This window comes from Xiphophorus hellerii, chromosome 5 (assembly GCF_003331165.1).
Source record: "Xiphophorus hellerii strain 12219 chromosome 5, Xiphophorus_hellerii-4.1, whole genome shotgun sequence".
Classification (NCBI taxonomy): domain Eukaryota; kingdom Metazoa; phylum Chordata; class Actinopteri; order Cyprinodontiformes; family Poeciliidae; genus Xiphophorus; species Xiphophorus hellerii.
The window spans coordinates 15,867,004-15,885,041 of NC_045676.1; the positions used below are offsets into that span (position 1 = coordinate 15,867,004).

At 39.5% G+C, this 18,038-nt stretch overlaps 1 protein-coding gene across 1 annotated transcript; it reads right to left on the reverse strand.

Moving 5' to 3' along the window:
- Positions 1–255: 255 nt before the first annotated feature.
- Positions 256–17,380, reverse strand: LOC116720851 (uncharacterized). The gene is made up of 26 exons (XM_032564310.1): positions 16,995–17,380; positions 16,820–16,923; positions 16,148–16,302; positions 15,055–15,223; positions 14,773–14,896; positions 14,595–14,704; positions 13,794–14,008; positions 13,517–13,625; positions 13,157–13,363; positions 13,041–13,079; positions 11,940–11,965; positions 11,065–11,258; positions 10,264–10,908; positions 9,353–9,471; positions 8,835–9,037; positions 7,727–8,123; positions 6,797–6,877; positions 3,195–3,594; positions 2,977–3,080; positions 2,674–2,828; positions 2,375–2,543; positions 1,977–2,100; positions 1,769–1,878; positions 1,446–1,660; positions 1,241–1,349; positions 256–667 (listed from the first exon to the last, which is right to left on the reverse strand). The coding sequence occupies exons 1-26, from the start codon at positions 17,373–17,375 to the stop codon at positions 454–456; spliced, it is 4,878 nt and encodes a 1,625-aa protein (XP_032420201.1). The 5' UTR covers positions 17,376–17,380; the 3' UTR covers positions 256–453.
- Between the last annotated feature and the right edge of the window lie 658 nt (positions 17,381–18,038).

Below are 18,038 nucleotides of genomic sequence, written 5' to 3' on the forward strand. Positions count from 1 at the left end.
AAATTATTTGATGGGGAGTTTTTTTGTTGCTTCAAGTTTGAACTATGTCTTGGCTTTGTTACGTAAAAATTAAATGACATGTTAATTTTTCTTGTTTTTTTTCTTATTTTCTATTTACTATTTTCAGTTTGCCATATAAATATGCTAATTTTGGCATATTTGCACTGTATTCAATTGACAGTTTTAAAGTAATCCCTGACAGTGACAACATAAAGCTTTGCCATGAGAAGACATACATGAAACATGAAACTAAAAAACAGTGGTGAACTGAGACTCAAGATCCTTTATTGGTTGGCATTATTTGCATTACCAAGCAAAACCTACTTTTAATCTTAAAATGTCAACTTTTCAAAATAAAACATCACCATTCAATTGCAGACAAATTTGCACAAATCAGGCTGTCAATATTCAGTTTGCATTTTCCATGAAAATATTTGCGCTTTCTGATTAGTGTTAAACTGCGTTTCTTTCAATGTCTTCAATAGTCTCTGGCAGACACCTGTTACGTGTCTCTGCCATAGTCCTTGCCACCAGTCCTCCCAGTAAAGCTGTTGAGCACAAGACCACCTGCGGAAGTTCCTTCCAAACCTCATCTAGTAACAGGATCAGAGGAGACACAGCAACGCCAAACCGACCCATAAATGAGTTGTAGCCCATTCCATTTTGCCTGCAACAGAGATGGAAGTACAGCTCTTAGAAGGAGACACCTTATATTCTCAAGAGATTACTTCTGCAGGAACAAATGGTTCAAGTCCCCTTTATTTATTAAGATATATAAAAATCATCAAAGCTACTAGTTCCTCTACTATCTAAAAGCTTTTTTTGTGAATCTAGCCATAAAGAAATGAAGTGCCACTTGTTGGGATAAAATAAAAAAAAATACAATTTGATTGTGTGAATGGATCTTCAAAGTCAATGCTCTTTATGCAGTCTGAATGCTTGCATGCTAACGTATTAGCAGAAATAACCAGATAAATACAGCAGATTTGAGTTTCCCTGCCTTGTCAGCACCAAAATGAGCTTCATTTGTGCAGTTGGAGCATCTGCATGGTTTGCCATAAGATTAAGTAACTCAGCATACATGCATTTTAAATTTATAATATCAGGAAAGTGCCCAAGGTCAAAGGGGGAACAGTTCATTGTTTTAAATCATGTATTTTCACATGCATTGAAAATCAGACAGCTACATTACTATGTGATGAAGTTATCCATAAAGGTCAGAGATTGTCATTTCCATTACCTAACTACAGTTGGATACAGCTCTGAACTGTACAGCACAACCGTTCCAAAGGAAGCTGAAGAAAACCCCTTGCCAACAATGGCAACAACTGTTCTGGCCGCAGACATATCTGCGAAGAATGGGGTGTTAACTTTTTTTTTCTAGCTGTAATAGAAATTAATTGTTTACACAATGATGATAATTTTTGAAGCAGTTAGTCACCTACCTTTTGGCATGACAATGTTGATTCCAAGGCAGAGTGCAGACAACAACAAAGCTCCCACCTCAGTGCTGCGCCTGCCGATTTTATCCAGCAAATAGTAAACTGATAGTTTGGCTGGCAACTCAATTACAGCATAGGTAAATTGAGTAAGGTAAATATTCAAGCCAAAGCCCGTGATGTTGAAGCTGATGCCGTAAAATGTCGTAGCAATACAAAACCTGTGGGTACAGAAGTATTCAGATACAAAAAAATATATAATAAACATGTTATACTAATAAGTTATTTTGACCTGGCAATAATAAAGCAATAGCACAGGTTGCACAAACCATAAGATGCCAGTTTGCAGAGATAGTTTCCTCATCTTAGGTGTTCGAATCAAGTCGAGGTATGTATAAGTTCGTTCTCTTGCCCCCTTGTCTACAATTGTGGATAAGGTCTGAAAAAAATCAGAGGTAGATATTTTTAAAATGTCTGATCACTAAAATAGAAATGGTCTAAAATTAAGGCTAAGCTTTCAGTTCTACTGAATACAACCTCTGCTTTTAGTGTGTGAATGAAATCTTCTCTTTGATTTATCTTGGCACATTTCTTCAGGTATATCTGAGCCTGCTCCAGTTTTCCATTGGCAATGAGCCACCTCGCTGAGTCAGGCATCCACCTGAGTTTAGCAAAAAAAAAAGGTTTTTAATCTATATATTTGTATAGGAAATAAAACTTTGATCACCACCATCGCCCAAGTTGGAACAATTGTGTTAAACATTTTATGAACTGACATTTTTCATTAGCTTTTCTACATATCAGTACAAAGTTTAATACTATAAAGAAACGTTGACTTAACACACTTGACATCAAAACCTTGACTGAATTTTTGTAATTTATTTCCACTATGACAGAATACAAAGTGGTATTTATGGGAAACCATCAAGTCATACCTCCAAGTGATGATGGCCAAGATTAAAGGCGATGTAACACTTAGAGTGAGCCAACGCCAGTCAGTCACAAAGTAAGCAATTGCTGCAAATACTGTGTTGCCAAATGTCCAGGATAAACTATCAATGACTCCAACCAGTTTCCTGTGTTCAATGTCCACCCACTCCACACCTGCAAGGAAATATCTGATTTTTCAAGACGATCAAACTGAGTTAATTATATAAACACACATTCCTCATAACCATCCCTGAAGCTGCCCAGGTCTTTTCCAGTTAGCTCAGCATAATCACAGATTAATTACAGAGAGCGGATGAGACGATGACAATGCCAGTGATGCAGAACCCAGTGAAGAACCTCAACACTGCAAACATCACATATGTCGTGGAAAAGGCGCTTGCTATAGCAAACAGCATGCCAGATACATATGACACCAGGAGCATGATCCTGCGGCCAAACCTGTGGAGAGTAGTAGTGAAACAATTGAACAGCATGAAGCTACATATATATATGTAGTTTCATGCTGCATGCTACATATATATATATACATATATATATATATGTATACAACTCTTAGTTTAAAAACTCTATTACACAGCTGTAATACCTGTCACTTAGACTTCCAAAGGCTATGGCTCCAAACATTACTCCAACAAAGAAGATGGTGGCTGTTGCTTTGTTTTTACCTCTTCTGTCACACACAAGGTCCCACTTTATGTAACAAGAGTAGAAAGGCACGTTCCCTCCGAAAATTAGTCTTCTTTTAGTAAAATGTCCATTTTAATATCAAAATGTACATAAAGAAAGAAAAGTCAGCAGGATTACCTCTGAGGTTATTGTTGATCTGAAGGTTGTGTTGTCGTACACCCATCCATTCTGGCATGGCACAGTGGACGCATCAGTAACATCAGAAGAGTTGAGCAACAGGTGATACTGAGGCTTTGCAAACATCCTACAGGAGCTGGGACTCCCGTCTGTCTCAACTGGGATACTCACAGTAATTCTTTCTGCCTGAGATAAATTCAGAAAGTCATCTAGCGAGCTGAGGTCACAGTGATGAGCTGGTATTGCTGCGATAAAATTATTCAGCATGAAGTGGCAAGGAAGTGTGAAGCGACCCAGGAAGTTGATAGCAATAATCATTATCTGAAATTTTCCAAATCCATTAATATCAGCAAGAACATTCTCAAACTTCATTGTTGCGTCCTTCTGCAGTGCGATGGGTCTTCATGCAAGATCAGTAAAGCAAGATTAACTCCTCTATGTCCCATGCCTGTATATTGAGAAATCCACCAATCTTTTCAATTTCTGCCAATCATGTATGAACTTCGGCATTTAGTGAAACCCTGTAATCTAGTGAAACCAAGATTACAGGTGAAGGGAGTTAATATTTTACTTTACAAAGCTGCTGCCAACATTCTTTTAAGTAAGAATAGCATGCAGTTATCTTATGACTTATTTAGAAAGAAAATTGGATCACCACTTTTGCTGTTGATTTGTTCATGAGCTTTGTAGATCAGACAAAACACATAACAGTTTGTTTTTTTTAATCCGAAACTGAAGATTCTGGGAGAAATCACTAGGAGTAGGTTCAACTTTTCTCTTCAGAATTGCGCTAATGTTGCACAGATTCAACATTGCACAATGTGTTGGAATATTTTTTTTCTTACAGTTTTTGCACAATATTAACTTGATAGATTGGCACTTGTTGCTGATTTGTTGGCTCTGGCTCAGAGGCGTACTGTGAAATCTTCAAGTTCAAAAAACAAAAAAGTTGAAAAACCTTTCCAGAAGATGGGCGCACTGAGTCTCATAAAGGGATGGAGCAGCAACAAAACTCAAGTAGGCAGTGGTGTTTAAACAAGAGCAACAAATTGTGCTAAGAATCCATATACCATTACACCATCACTCTCTACTTCTGTCAAACTCTGACCACCAACTCTTGCAGTTGGAATCAATACTCGTTGGACTATAAATGTTTTTCCTATTTGTTTTTGTCTGGTTTTGTTAACCCTGTGTTTTGAAATGACAATATTTTCAAGATTAAACAAATCTGCTTTTTCTTTCCTGACCTTGCCATTAACTCTGACACTAATCTTCATTTGGTAAAAGTTTAGATGCTCAGAGAGTTACCCTTTGAAGCTGGGGTAAGTCCTCTGACTTACCCCTACAGTGTTGATACAAAGCAGGTCCCCAGCTTTGAAAAACACTGCAGAGCACCTATCAAAAATGTTATTTCACCTCATATTCATAAATGCCTCGGTATTTAGTGAACTTTTTATGTTTACATTTTTAGAGACATGCAGGTTTTTGATGGTTAAGTCAATACTTTTTCCTTTAAAGACTGATGAGAGATTGTAGTTGGAACTATCTTCCTCCTGTTTATCTCCATGCCCAAACTGGCGTCATGTTGTTTACTGGTTATTAAGGCAGGAAGCTGAGCTGTTGCACTGCCTATTTAAATCTATTTGAATATCAAAGTATAATTTTTCAGTTTTCAAATGTCAAATTTCCCATTATTATCCATGGTGTTTACAGTTGATGTCAGGCCTTTGAAAGTGAAAATGTTTAATGTTTTATGAGTGTATGACGTTTGATGAAGAAACTTTGAGTTTCTAAGTGTACAAATTTGTAGGAACTGTTTAAATAAGTTATTGCTTAAGTTTTAAACACCAATATGTCTTACTTGTCCTGATTAGACTTAATTTATTTTTTTAAATTGTTTTCTTTAATAGTTTTATCTCACATTTCTTTCATATTTTCTTTTATGAGAATTTGAATTTACCCTAAAATCACAACATATTTGAAAACATTGTTTGAGCACGAAATTAGGATATTAAACGCGCAATGCAGAATAATCAACTGTTAAATTTAGTCTTTAGTAAGATCTGCATAATGTGCCATTACAATGCACAATAATATTATTGCTGTTGCATGTTTAGTCTATTCACCTAAAAAGACATTCACATTTATGTCAGTGTAAGCTACACATAAAAAAAGACAAAGCAGCACTTTTGAGCAGTTAATTGTTTAAAAACACATTTCTTTATCTTGGTTGCAAATTCTATGTTTTCAGATTTGTACAAGATTGTGATGAGTCATGCTCATACAGCACATCACTAGATTTACAAGGAAATGTTGAATATTACCTGGCTTTACTGATTCATGTATAACAGAGCAGTTGTTGTTACATTAATACCTGTAATTTTTTAAGCTGCATCTCCAACAATCAACACAATCCAGTTTAAACATCACCAGGAGAGGCACTGGCTCAGGGCTCCACTTTCCCGTGTTGCAGGCAGCGTTTGATGCAGAGCCATCATCATATTACAGAGTCATATTAAAGCATGGGACATTAGATTAGTGCTTCAGCATCAGAACGTCTACAGCAGCAAAATATGGCTCATCTGAAAAATGGCTGCATGTGTCAAGTCCTGGGTGATCTGATTTTGTCTGGACAGGGCTATATGCATGTGACACAGTGATGACAAAATCTTTACAGGTGGTCTGGACACTTGTACTTGCATTATTTCGGCAGTCTGAACACACAGTGAAAGAGTCCACCGTCTAAAGAGACTATCTCCACCTATCAGTGTTACCTGGATGGCTGTAGGCTAAAAAAATGTAGGTGGTGTTGACAAAATCAGTGGTCCTCTCATCTATCTAAAACAGCTATACAGCCATTACGTAAAGACTTCTTCCTATCCCCTTTTAAAATTGTTACATACCCCCCCCCTTTTTATGAGGAGGGGAGTAACACGACAGCCACAATCATTTGACAGAGTCCAGGTGAATGTTGTAAAAAAGAGGGATTTATTGATACGAAAATCCCGGAAGGCTCACACAAACTGTGGGGGAGAAAGGGGCGGTTAGGGGGGTGCCAAATCATAGAAAATAATAAAACAAAACAGGGCCTAACTACCGTCTGAACTAAAGAAACAAAAAGAAAACAAAAACCCTGCTTATTTTATCTAACAAAAGTTTCCATCAAAACTTTACATGGGTGGCACCCACCTCCTTACCTAGTGTATCTAACAGAAAAAACACCTACGTGATGAAATGTACAGGGTACCCCAAACTTACCTCGCCCTCTAACTCCCACCACAAACCTTCACACAAAGAGCAACAAGACATGCGTCAGGTAACAAAGCCAGCCCGGCGCTCTCTCCAGCTGGGCTGCTTAAATAAGGCCTCCCTGCATGCTGATTGGCCCATAGTTGAAGAGGATCAATCAGAGGAGATTGACACCAGCTTTCCCTAGTACCTGTAAAGAAACAAAGGGGGAGGGGAAAAAGAAACAAACAGCCTGCCAGGCATGTAACACCCCCACCCTTATAAGTCCAAACATAAATGTTTGGAATACTCAAGGTAAGAGAAAACAAGTTCAAAAAGCACGTGACAAAGCATCTGCCAATACATTCTCAGACCCCTTTTTATGGCAGATCTTCAGGTTGTACTCCTGAATGATCAAAGCCCACCGCATGAGTCTTTGATTTTGATTGTACATCCTGGAAAGAAAGACAAGGGGGTTATGGTCCGTGAAGACAGTGATCGGTTCCACACTCAAGCCAAGGTAAGCTTCAAAATGCTGTAATGCCAAAAGTAGTGCAAGCGCTTCCTTCTCAATGGTAGAATATCTACCTTGATGAAGATTAAACTTCCTTGAGAAGTAGCTTACAGGATGTTCTATGCCGTCTTTATCATCCTGCAAAAGGACAGCTCCTACCCCAACAGCACTGGCATCTATGTCCAGTTTAAATGGCAAACTAAAATTTGGGGCGGAAAGAACAGGAGAACACGAGAGCAATCCTTTTAGATGTTCAAAAGCATGCTGACATTCATCAGACCAAGTAAAAGGTGTAGAAGGGCTGGTCAAAGTTGTTAAAGGAGCAGCTACCGTAGAAAAGTTTTTACAAAAGCGACGGTAGAATCCTGCCATCCCCAGGAATCGACGGAGCTCCCTCCTGCTCGAAGGAATAGGAAAGTCAGAAATCACTTTGACTTTCGCATCCACCGGACACACTTTTCCTCCCCCAACCTGTTGGCCCAGATAGACAATGGTACCTTTACCAAACTCGCACTTTGAAAGATTGAGCGTCAGCGAGGCAGCTGAAAGACGTTTGAAAACCTCAAGCAAAACAGAAAGATGGGTAGACCAGTCATTTGAATATATCACAATGTCATCTAGATATACCCGGCAGTTTGGCACATCTCCCAGTACTTTATTGACAAGCCGTTGAAATGTAGCCGGTGCGTTACATAGCCCAAAGGGCATCACTGTGTACTGAAGAAAACAGTCTGGTGTAACAAAAGCTGAGATATCCGAGGCCTGCTTGGTTAGCGGTACTTGCCAATACCCTTTCAGCATGTCAAGTTTAGTGACAAATTTTGCTGGTCCGATTTCATCAATACAGTCTTCAATGAGGGGTAACGGGTGTGCATCAAGGATGGTGACAGCATTCACCTTACGAAAGTCTGTGCAGAACCTTGGACTCCCATCAGCCTTCATGTCTAATAGACATGGAGAACTCCATGGGCTGCAACTCTGAATGGCGAGTCCATTTTTAACAAGGTATTCTACTTCCTTTTTCATGATCTCCCTCTTTGTGGCATTGACACGGTATGCTCTCTGCTTTATAGGTGCAGGATTGGAAAGAACAATGTCATGAGACACCACATGAGTCCTGGTAGGAACATCCCCAAACAGACATTGGAAGTCTGATATGAGTTTTGTGATGTCCTCCACTTGGTCACCTGCTAAATGTGACAAATAGTCAGGCAGTTTAGCCAGTATTTCACTATTACTAAGCCTTGCAACTTGTGGAGGATCTTTGCGTGTTACCATATCCTCCTCAGCTGACTTTGACACACAGGTTACATGGGAAATAGCTTCAACCCGATTCTGGGTTGGTTGGGTGGTCTCTCTTGAATGATATGGTTTTATCATATTGACATGACAGAGCCTGGTCTTGCGGCGGCGATCAGGAGTTTGAATAATGTAGTTTGTTTCACTGAGTTTCTTTTCTACCACATATGGTCCAGAGAACTTTGTTTCTAGAGAAGAGCCAGGGACAGGCAGCAAGATCAAAACCTTTTCACCAGGGTTGAACTCACGAGTGACTGCTTTCTGATCATAACGTTGTTTCATTTTGACCTGCTTTGAAGCCAAGGCTTTCTGCGCAAGTGCGCAAGCTGCCTGAAGGCGCTCTCTCATCTTTGAAACATACTCTGGAATACTTTTTACAGAGTGAGAGGGTGAGATTAGTTGGTCTTTAAGGACATTTAAAGGTCCCCTAACCTCATGTCCAAACACAAGTCCAGCGGGGCTACACCCTAAAGTGTCCTGCACTGTTCCACGCACGGCAAACAATAGAAATGGGATACCATCATCCCAGTCTTTCTCAGTATCCATACAGTATTTTCTCAGCATCGCTTTTAATGTCTGGTGAAACCTTTCAAGTGCACCTTGGCTTTCAGGGTGGTAAGAGCTTGAGGTGACATGCTCTACACCCAACTGTTTTAGTGCCTGGGCAAAGGTTCTAGACTTAAAGTTTGTGCCCTGGTCCGTTTGGACAACTTTGGGAAGACCAAACACTGAGAAAAACTTTACCAGAGCTTTGGTAATCATGGGAGCTGTGATCCTCCGCAGGGGCACGGCCTCAGGAAACCTGGTGGAAGCACACATTATAGTCAAGATGTACTGGTTTCCATTTCTAGACTTTGGCAAAGGCCCCACACAATCTACAATCACCCTTCCAAATGGATCATCCACAACTAGAATTGGGGACAAAGGAGCAGGAGGTATAACCTGGTTTGGCTTGCCTGCAACTTGGCAAACATGGCAAGTACGACAATAAAGCGAAACATCAGATTTGAGACCTGGCCAAAAGAAGTGTTTGAGAACTTTGTTATAAGTTTTATTTATACCCAGATGCCCCGACAGTGGGTGATCGTGTGCCAATGCGAGCACCTGCATGCGGTACCTTGTTGGCACAACCACCTGATATATGGTACTCCAGTCTTCCAAGTTTTCACCAGCCCAGCGTCGCAACAGGAGACCATCATCAACCATATATGCCACCTTCTTCCCCTGGGCTTCCTCCTGGGTAAGAACAGAAGAATGACATTTTAACAAAGTCATGTCCTGCTTCTGAGCAGCGATGAATTCCTCCCTGGAAGCTGGTAATTCCATCATCTCCGGACCTGGAAGAGGAAATACATTTTTAGATTTGTTGAGTTCCGTCTCTGATCCGGCCGATTGAGTCTGCTCTGTAGCAAGAAAAGAGTCAGACAAATCAAGACTGTATTTCTTGGACTGGGCCCGCGTAACCACACAAGCAGGAAAAATGTCAGGCATTGGTTCAAAGACCACACTTGTATCAGGTGTGTCCAACACCTCAGGCACAGGCAATACCTTTCCACCTGCCAAGTCATTTCCTAGAATGAGATCAATCCCCTTTATGGGCAAGGTGGGAAGAACAGCAACCCTGCAAAAACCACTCACAAGAGATGAGTTAAGGTGGATATTATGCAGTGGTGCAGATACAAAGGTCATTCCAATACCTTGAACAACCACTCTGGACTGACAAGATGTCATGATAGGTAAGGACAAAATACCCTCCCTAATGATTGTCTGGGAACCACCTGTGTCCCTCAGGATTTTGACTTGTCGGCCATCCTTTGGATCCCCTGTTAAAGAAACAAGACCCTGGGTAATAAAAGGTATGAAACAGGGATCTAGTTCATTCCCATCTTTAGCAGTTTGGTTGCTGGAGTGCGACACATTTTTAAGCAACCCAACACCTTTTGTCTGTGTTGCCAAAGCCTTGCTCTTTAATGAAAGGCAGTCAGCAATGACATGGCCTTTTTTATGACAGTAAAAACACTCCCTTACCTCTCGTGGAGAAAGGGATTGCTGCTTAGCCTTAGCGTCTGACTGAGTGGGGTCAGGTTTTTGTTGACGAATGTTCAAAACTTTATCTGCACGAGGTACAGACACAAATACATTCTTGTGGGTCAACATGAACTCATCAGCGACAATGGCTGCTTTAGACAAAGAGGCCACCTTTTGCTCATTCAAGAAAACCACCAGTCTCTCCGGCAATGTGTTCTTGAAGTCTTCCAACAGAATTAGTTGGCGGAGGGATTCAAAGTCACTTTTAACCTCACTTGCAGCACACCATTTATCAAAAAGTAGTCCCTTCTCACGTGCAAACTCCACATAGGTCTGGCCACTAGACCTCTTATGGTTCCTGAATTTTTGCCTGTAAGCTTCAGGTACAAGTTCATAAGCACGTAAGATTGACTTTTTCAGTACCTCATACTTCATGCCCTCCTCGGCTGACAGTGACGAAACAACCTCCTGCGCTTTACCTATGAGCTTGCACTGCAATAGAACAGCCCACACCTCCTTTGGCCACTCCAGTGCCACAGCAATCCTCTCAAATGCATTGAAGTAAGAGTCCACTTCTGACTCCCTAAACACAGGCACCAAAGTAATATTCTTGCTGACATCAAACTTGTTTTTGTCCGACACCACCTGTGGAGAATCAGAGTACACAGATGAACGAGGAGGCGCGTTGCCACATGAAAGTCTCAAAGCTTCTACCTCCAGCTGTTTAAGCTTAATCTCTTTTTCAGCTTCAATTTCCAACTTGCGCATTTCAAGTTTGAAATCAAACTCAGCTTTTCTTACCAACTCCCTCTCCTGTGCCTCCAGCTGTAGGCGGGCCAGCCGAACCTTGAGTCTGACATTACCACTGGAGCCACTGAGCTCTGGTGACACTGGATCGAACCGTGGTAAAGTCGCAGGGGGCGCCTGTGGCTCTGGCGACCCCCTTGATGGCGTTGCCATTACAGCAACACCTTCATCTTTTGAAGGAGGGAGTTCTAAATCAACAGAAGGAACATCACAAACATCTACATCCATTTTACTTGGGTCCACCAGGACTTTAATCTCAACCAGTTTTTGAACAACAATGTTCTTAATTTCAGCTTTTGAAAAGTGTTTTTTCACTGAAATATCAAAATGCTCAGCCAGACATAACAAGTCGTCCTTACGACACAATTCCAGCTGTACATGGCTAGGAGCCTGTACAAAATCCTCTAAGCTGAAGCTCATTTCTAAACAGACACAAGGATCTCTCAAATTATTATGGATGTCTACAGCTCAGGGAAAAGAGATATCCCGGACGAGCCCCCACTTGTTACATACCCCCCCCCCTTTTTATGAGGAGGGGAGTAACACGACAGCCACAATCATTTGACAGAGTCCAGGTGAATGTTGTAAAAAAGAGGGATTTATTGATACGAAAATCCCGGAAGGCTCACACAAACTGTGGGGGAGAAAGGGGCGGTTAGGGGGGTGCCAAATCATAGAAAATAATAAAACAAAACAGGGCCTAACTACCGTCTGAACTAAAGAAACAAAAAGAAAACAAAAACCCTGCTTATTTTATCTAACAAAAGTTTCCATCAAAACTTTACATGGGTGGCACCCACCTCCTTACCTAGCGTATCTAACAGAAAAAACACCTACGTGATGAAATGTACAGGGTACCCCAAACTTACCTCGCCCTCTAACTCCCACCACAAACCTTCACACAAAGAGCAACAAGACATGCGTCAGGTAACAAAGCCAGCCCGGCGCTCTCTCCAGCTGGGCTGCTTAAATAAGGCCTCCCTGCATGCTGATTGGCCCATAGTTGAAGAGGATCAATCAGAGGAGATTGACACCAGCTTTCCCTAGTACCTGTAAAGAAACAAAGGGGGAGGGGAAAAAGAAACAAACAGCCTGCCAGGCATGTAACAAAATGCTTACTCATTGAAATTCTCCCTGGTATAAAAAAGAGATTTTCTCATTAATTGGAATTGTAACATCAGAGGATCAGGTTGCTGTAACTTTCTCTGTGATATGTAGGTAATTTATCTATTGATGATAAAATTACTAATTCAGAGGACATAATCACTTTGTATGATTGGGTAGTTGCTTGATCAAGTCCTGTCTGTTAAACTACACAGGTAAGCCTGAAATTCGTAGCTGAAATAACTGCACAAAAATGTGACTCCGATAAACTTCTGCCTTTATATTAAAAAGTTTATGTAATTAATTGCATCTGATGTTACAAAAACAACAGCAGACCTGGTAATTGCTCTGATGACAGCCCACTGTGTGACACGGATACATATTCATTTTCATGTAAAGCAGTAGTTGACATCCGATCACTGAGGACAGATTGTAATGCAAGAAATTGTTGTTGGCACAATCTGATCAGATTTGAACAAGCCCCTATAAACAAAAGGCTGACATGCCTGGACACATTCCTGATGGGACTAATTATTTTCCCACAAGGAGGGTGCAGCAGTCTCAATGTTGTCAGTGAATAAGTTTAAGAGGATATAGTCACAATACTAATGTACACCACTTAATGTGTAATTTTATTTTAAAGTTATAGATTCTTCAAGGATATACATGACAATTACTTAGTTTTAGCATCGGACTGAGACATACTTAACTGTCTCTAATCAGTGTCAGACACAAATAAGTTCTGCTCAAGAATCAAAGCATTTCATGAAACAACAGAGTAGTGTTAGCATAGCAGATTAACATTGTAGACAATTCTTCTCCAGTGGAAATTGACCATTTTGTTTTTCATGCCCAAAAGCAGTCACGGAGCCGCTTTCTCATCAGATGTCGGAATTGATCGTCTTCTGCAAAGCAAAATATGTTCTCATAAAGCTTTCGTTTGTAGGTTTTGCTAAAAACAGACAATTTTATTGTATTTTACCTTGTCTGTTCAATGTCTTCGATGGTCTCCGGGAGACGGACGTTTAGTGTCTCAGGAAGAAAAGAAGCTGACACAGATGCAACGCAAGCCACCAAGGTAAAAATTATATTTGGTAGGTAAGACCAGATGTCCTCAAGAATCATCACCAGGGGTGATAGAGACACACCAGTGCGAGCAGTGAAAGAGCTGAAACCAAGTCCGTTTTGCCTGTACAACCCAACAGAGAATAATTTTAAGTCCTTATTTTAAGATGTTTTTCTTGTTATTATTGTTTTCATGAGAATAACACACTTGCAAATCTGTTTTCCTGGATGCTAAAATGTGTTTGACTACACAAAAAGAGGTGAAATGTCTTCAGACCTCAAGACAGTCGGATAAAGCTCTGTTGTGTACAGGAACACAGTTGTAAAAGCTGCTTCTGCAAACATCTTGCCTGAAGCTCCAAAAACTGTCCTTGCTGCCCACAAATCTGAAAGAAAAAAATTACTTTCATTAGGTGTTTCAACTTTGACAATTCGTGATTTCATGGTTTTTAGTACTTGTTGCTTCAAGTCATTGACAATTCAACTGTTTGCCATGTGTAAATGCTACTGCAAGCTTTCTTGTTGTAAGAAACACACTTAGATTTTTGATTTACCCTGAGGGACGAAAATGTTGCAGAACAAACACAGCCCTGTGAGAGCAAGTGTTCCGGCTTGAGTCAATCTTCGGCCTAATTTGTTCAAAAAGAAAACGATGAAGATTTTCGCTGGGACTTCGGTGATGCCATAGATGAATTGCGTGAGATAAATGTCCACTCCAAACCCAGGAACATTTAAGCTGATTCCATAATAGACGCAGGCCACTCCAAACCTACAGGTTAAAAAAACACAGCAAGAGATTTGTTTAGTAAAAAAAATAAATAAAATAAACTGTCGTATGAATGCTGGTTTCTGATTGGCTAGTTTGTGTCATTTGTTGCATTTCTGCAGCTGAAACTGCTTCCTGTGGAACAATAAAATAGAGTCCAAGCTCTATTTGTGTATATGTATTTAGTTTAAACCCAAGTCAAATTAGGAATCCATATCAAGACCACAAAACTGATTTTGACAGATGAAACTAAGGGTGATTAGACTGGAGCTATTTTGAAAGAAGAACAGAGAAATACTCTACAGCCTCAAGATGTATAAAGCAAATAGAAACATTATCCAAAAGTCATGCAGTTGTTTTTGCAGCCTAAGATGGTACTACATAAGACTGTTCTTACGGGGCTGAATACTAGAGTAGAACGCTTTTTTAAAATTTTTATTATTTTAAACATATTGGAATATATTTTTACTTATACTTTTATTCATATTTATGGGTTAGTTTGTGCAGGTTTACTAAATCATAATTAAATTCTATTTTGCTGGACCCTGTAATATTACAATTTGAAAAGTAATAAACAATATTTATATACCAAACAATGCCAGTTAGTAGAGCAAGTCGTCTCATTCTGGGAGTCTTCACAAGATCCATATAGGAGTATTTTCTATTTTCATCCTCAACAAGTATCACTTTGGAGAGAATCTGGATAATTAAAAGAGAAATTTAAACAAAAAGCTATTTACATAAAGAGAATGTGGAAATTGTTGTACCTCAGGCTTTAGGTCAGCCATGAACTCCTCTCTGCGGTTGAATTTTGCACACTTAGTCAGGTAAAAATGAGCACTATTCACTTTTCCATTACTTATCAACCATCTGGCAGACTCTGGGAGCCACCTGCACAAGAAGAAAGGTTGGCAGCATGACACAAACATACAAGATTTTCTAAAGACTTTCTAAAAGATTTCTAATGTCCAAAATTGTATTTGCTTCTGCAATCAGGTCTGAATGTTTACTTTATTTTTACTGTTTAAATCTGACCAGTTTCTGCTTACCACCAAGTGATAATAGCCAGCAGCAGTGGGCTGGTCACAGTGGCAGTCAGGTATCTCCAGTCATTCACAAAGTAGGCCACACCGGGCAACAGAATCGTTGAAAAACTCCAGTCCAAACTCATTAAGACTCCCACCGAGGTACGATGCTTGATTCCGACCCATTCTACACCTGTCAGAAAACAACATTAAAGGTATTAAAAGAGAATATAACATAAAATCAATAGAATAAAATAAAGATTCATTCAAGCTTAATATTTTATTGACTGTGAATTAGTATCTTATTTCACAGTCAAGATTTTATGTATAAATAAAAACCTTTTTGTTGTAAGTGTTCAAATTTAGCTTAGAGCACCATAAACCAAGACAATAATGGAAAAACATTAAATCAGCTTTACAGCATATTAGTAAAAGTTTTGGGTCACCTATCTTTATTCACATAACATCTAATGGCATTCTGTTTTAAGTACAAAAACTTTAGTATGGAATTGGCCCACTATTTGCAGCTAGAGTAGCAAAGTTTAGTTTTGTTTGTGCAGAGTGTTTATTAGTTTTCCAAAAGAGCATTTGTGAGATCAGACGCTGATGTTGGACAACAAGGCCTGGCTGAAAGCCTACTTTCTAATTCACCCCAGGGCTGTTCTGTTGGGTTGAGGTCAGGACTTCATGTTGGTCAGTCAAGTTTTTTCACTCATTCACCATTTTATAGTGCTTGCTTTTTGCACTCAAAAAGTTTGAAATAAAGAGCTGTCCCCAAACTTTGGAAACCATGGTCTTGAACTGGAAAAATGTAGAATGCCCTCTTCAGGTTTGGTACAAAGTCCTAAACCAGCTGGATGAGTTTGAGTATCTTTAGGTCTTGTTGACAAATTAGGAAAAAATGGGGCAGGAGATCAATAGTCTGACATCTGAAGTATTGTGAAGAGAAAGTGAAGCCAAAAGGCAAAGCTCTCTGTTTTCTGGTCGATCTACATTCCTATCTTCAACTGTGGTCATGAGTTTTGGGATGTGAGCAAAAGAACAAGATTGCAAGTGGTCATCAGTACAAACCTCTTATACAGAACCAACATTTTTTATGTGTTGACAGACAACTTACATAGAACAATGGAGACTATACTGACTCCAGAAATCCCAAATCCGGTGAAAAATCTCATGGCAGCAAACATGGCAAAATTATAAGAGAAAGCACTTGCAAAACCAAAGATGGTGGTCATTATGTAGGACACCAGAAGTGTTCTTTTCCGTCCAAACCTGTGAAAATGAATATAATTATTGAATAAATAAGACTATTTAAAATGCAAAAAAATAGACTGCAACCTATTATAAATGATTGCAGTCACAACTTATTGCATATAAATGTATACAGAGCAAAATTGAGATCCAGAGGACGAACAACCATGCATGCACATTCTCACTCCTAAAGGCAATTTAAAGAGACTAATTAACTCAACGGCCTTATTATCTTAATGTAGGACACCAGCAAAGGGCCCAAAAGGAACCTACACATGCATAGGCAGAACATACGATAAAAAAAACATTATTTTTTAATTATTTCTGTTTATGCAAGTGTTTGTAAGTGATCAAACGAAGACATTTGATACTATATGCCAGCACTGATGTTTATATAAATAAACATAAGCTCTTCTACTTTAGCAATATCATTTAGTGCTTCTAATTTTTCGTTCAGGAAAATTTTGAATTTTCCTGAAAGTTTTAAATACATAAAATATAAACCAACTGATTGGAAACATGTGAGGAATATCCACACCTGTCACTAAGATAGCCAAAAGCTGCTGCTCCAACCATAACCCCCATGAAGAAGATGGTGGCTGTAGCTCTGTTCACACTTCTCTTATCACAAACCAGGTCCCACTAAAATGAAACACAGATAACAGGGATAAGGGATAAATGTAATAACGGAAAAATGTACAGGCAAAACTTACCTCAGTGGCGAGAGTCGATTTAAAGATGCTGTTGTCATAAACCCAACCGTTCTGGCATGGAATCGTAGGTAGATCTGTGGTGTTGGTAGAGTTATACAGCAGGTGGTACTGAGGCTCTGCAAACATCTGACAGAAGCTCGGGCTCCCATCACTCTGTAAAGGAATGCTAGCAACGAGCTTGTCTTCAAGAGATAAACTCCTGAATCTTTCTCCATCATCTAACGAACTGATGTTGCAGTGGTGAGAAGGAATCACCGTGATGAAGTTATTAAGCAGGAAGTGAAATGGCAGAGTCACACGAGGAATGACCAGCAAGAGAAGTGTCCTTATCTGAAATCTGCCAAAGCCATTAACCTCTGCAAGTACATTCTCAAACTTCATCTTGCTGACAGATGATGTAGTGCTGGAGAGTGCAGGAAAGCACCACACACGATGCAGGGAACTCAAAAACACATCTTTTTTTCTCTGTTACAGAACTCTGGTTAATGGACATACATCTCTGCTCACTAAACCTCATCATGTAACTTTTTTTCAATAAATAACTTTTTCTGTCAGACAGTGCTTGTAGTGTACCTTAGTTTGATTAACCCACACCTGTAAGCAAAACCATCAGCTTCATTGCCGTTCATTGTTGTACTTGAGTAAATGATCTAGGACCACTGTTCTGTGAAACCAAAGGACTCGACTGTTAGTGTCTCTGGATCCTTTAGGTGTTAGTTATAGAAATATCGGGCAGAAGATATCAACTATAATTTTGCAGAAACAATGTTTAGAATCACTATCATGAAGATTTGATAGTATCATGTAATGTGGTGTAGTGAGTTTATCACACCTTCTCCTGGAGTTTATGTTAAAAGGAAATTGACACTAAAGTCTTGGAAAAAATAAGCAAATTATTTTTTTTTTTAAAGTTTATGTTCTGTTGCCATACTGTGGCAAACAAAGCAGAACAATATGTACCAATGTTTACATTTGCTTTAGAATTTGCAGTTGTCTAGGACAATGAGTAAATCAGATGAGTAAATCTACAACTTTCAAACATGC

What these genes read in the sequence shown, in the direction of transcription:
- LOC116720851 (XM_032564310.1), bottom strand. Translation starts at nt 17,375, where the DNA reads ATGAAGTTTGAGAATGTACTTGCAGAGGTTAATGGCTTTGGCAGATTT. An exon ending in AGGCACAGGAGAGGGAGTTG is followed by an intron (nt 10,909 to 11,064) that starts GTAAGAAAAGCT and finishes GATTCTCCACAG; the next exon opens with GTGGTGTCGGACAAAAACAA. An exon ending in CAGGTGGTTGTGCCAACAAG is followed by an intron (nt 9,038 to 9,352) that starts GTACCGCATGCA and finishes TGCTTCCACCAG; the next exon opens with GTTTCCTGAGGCCGTGCCCC.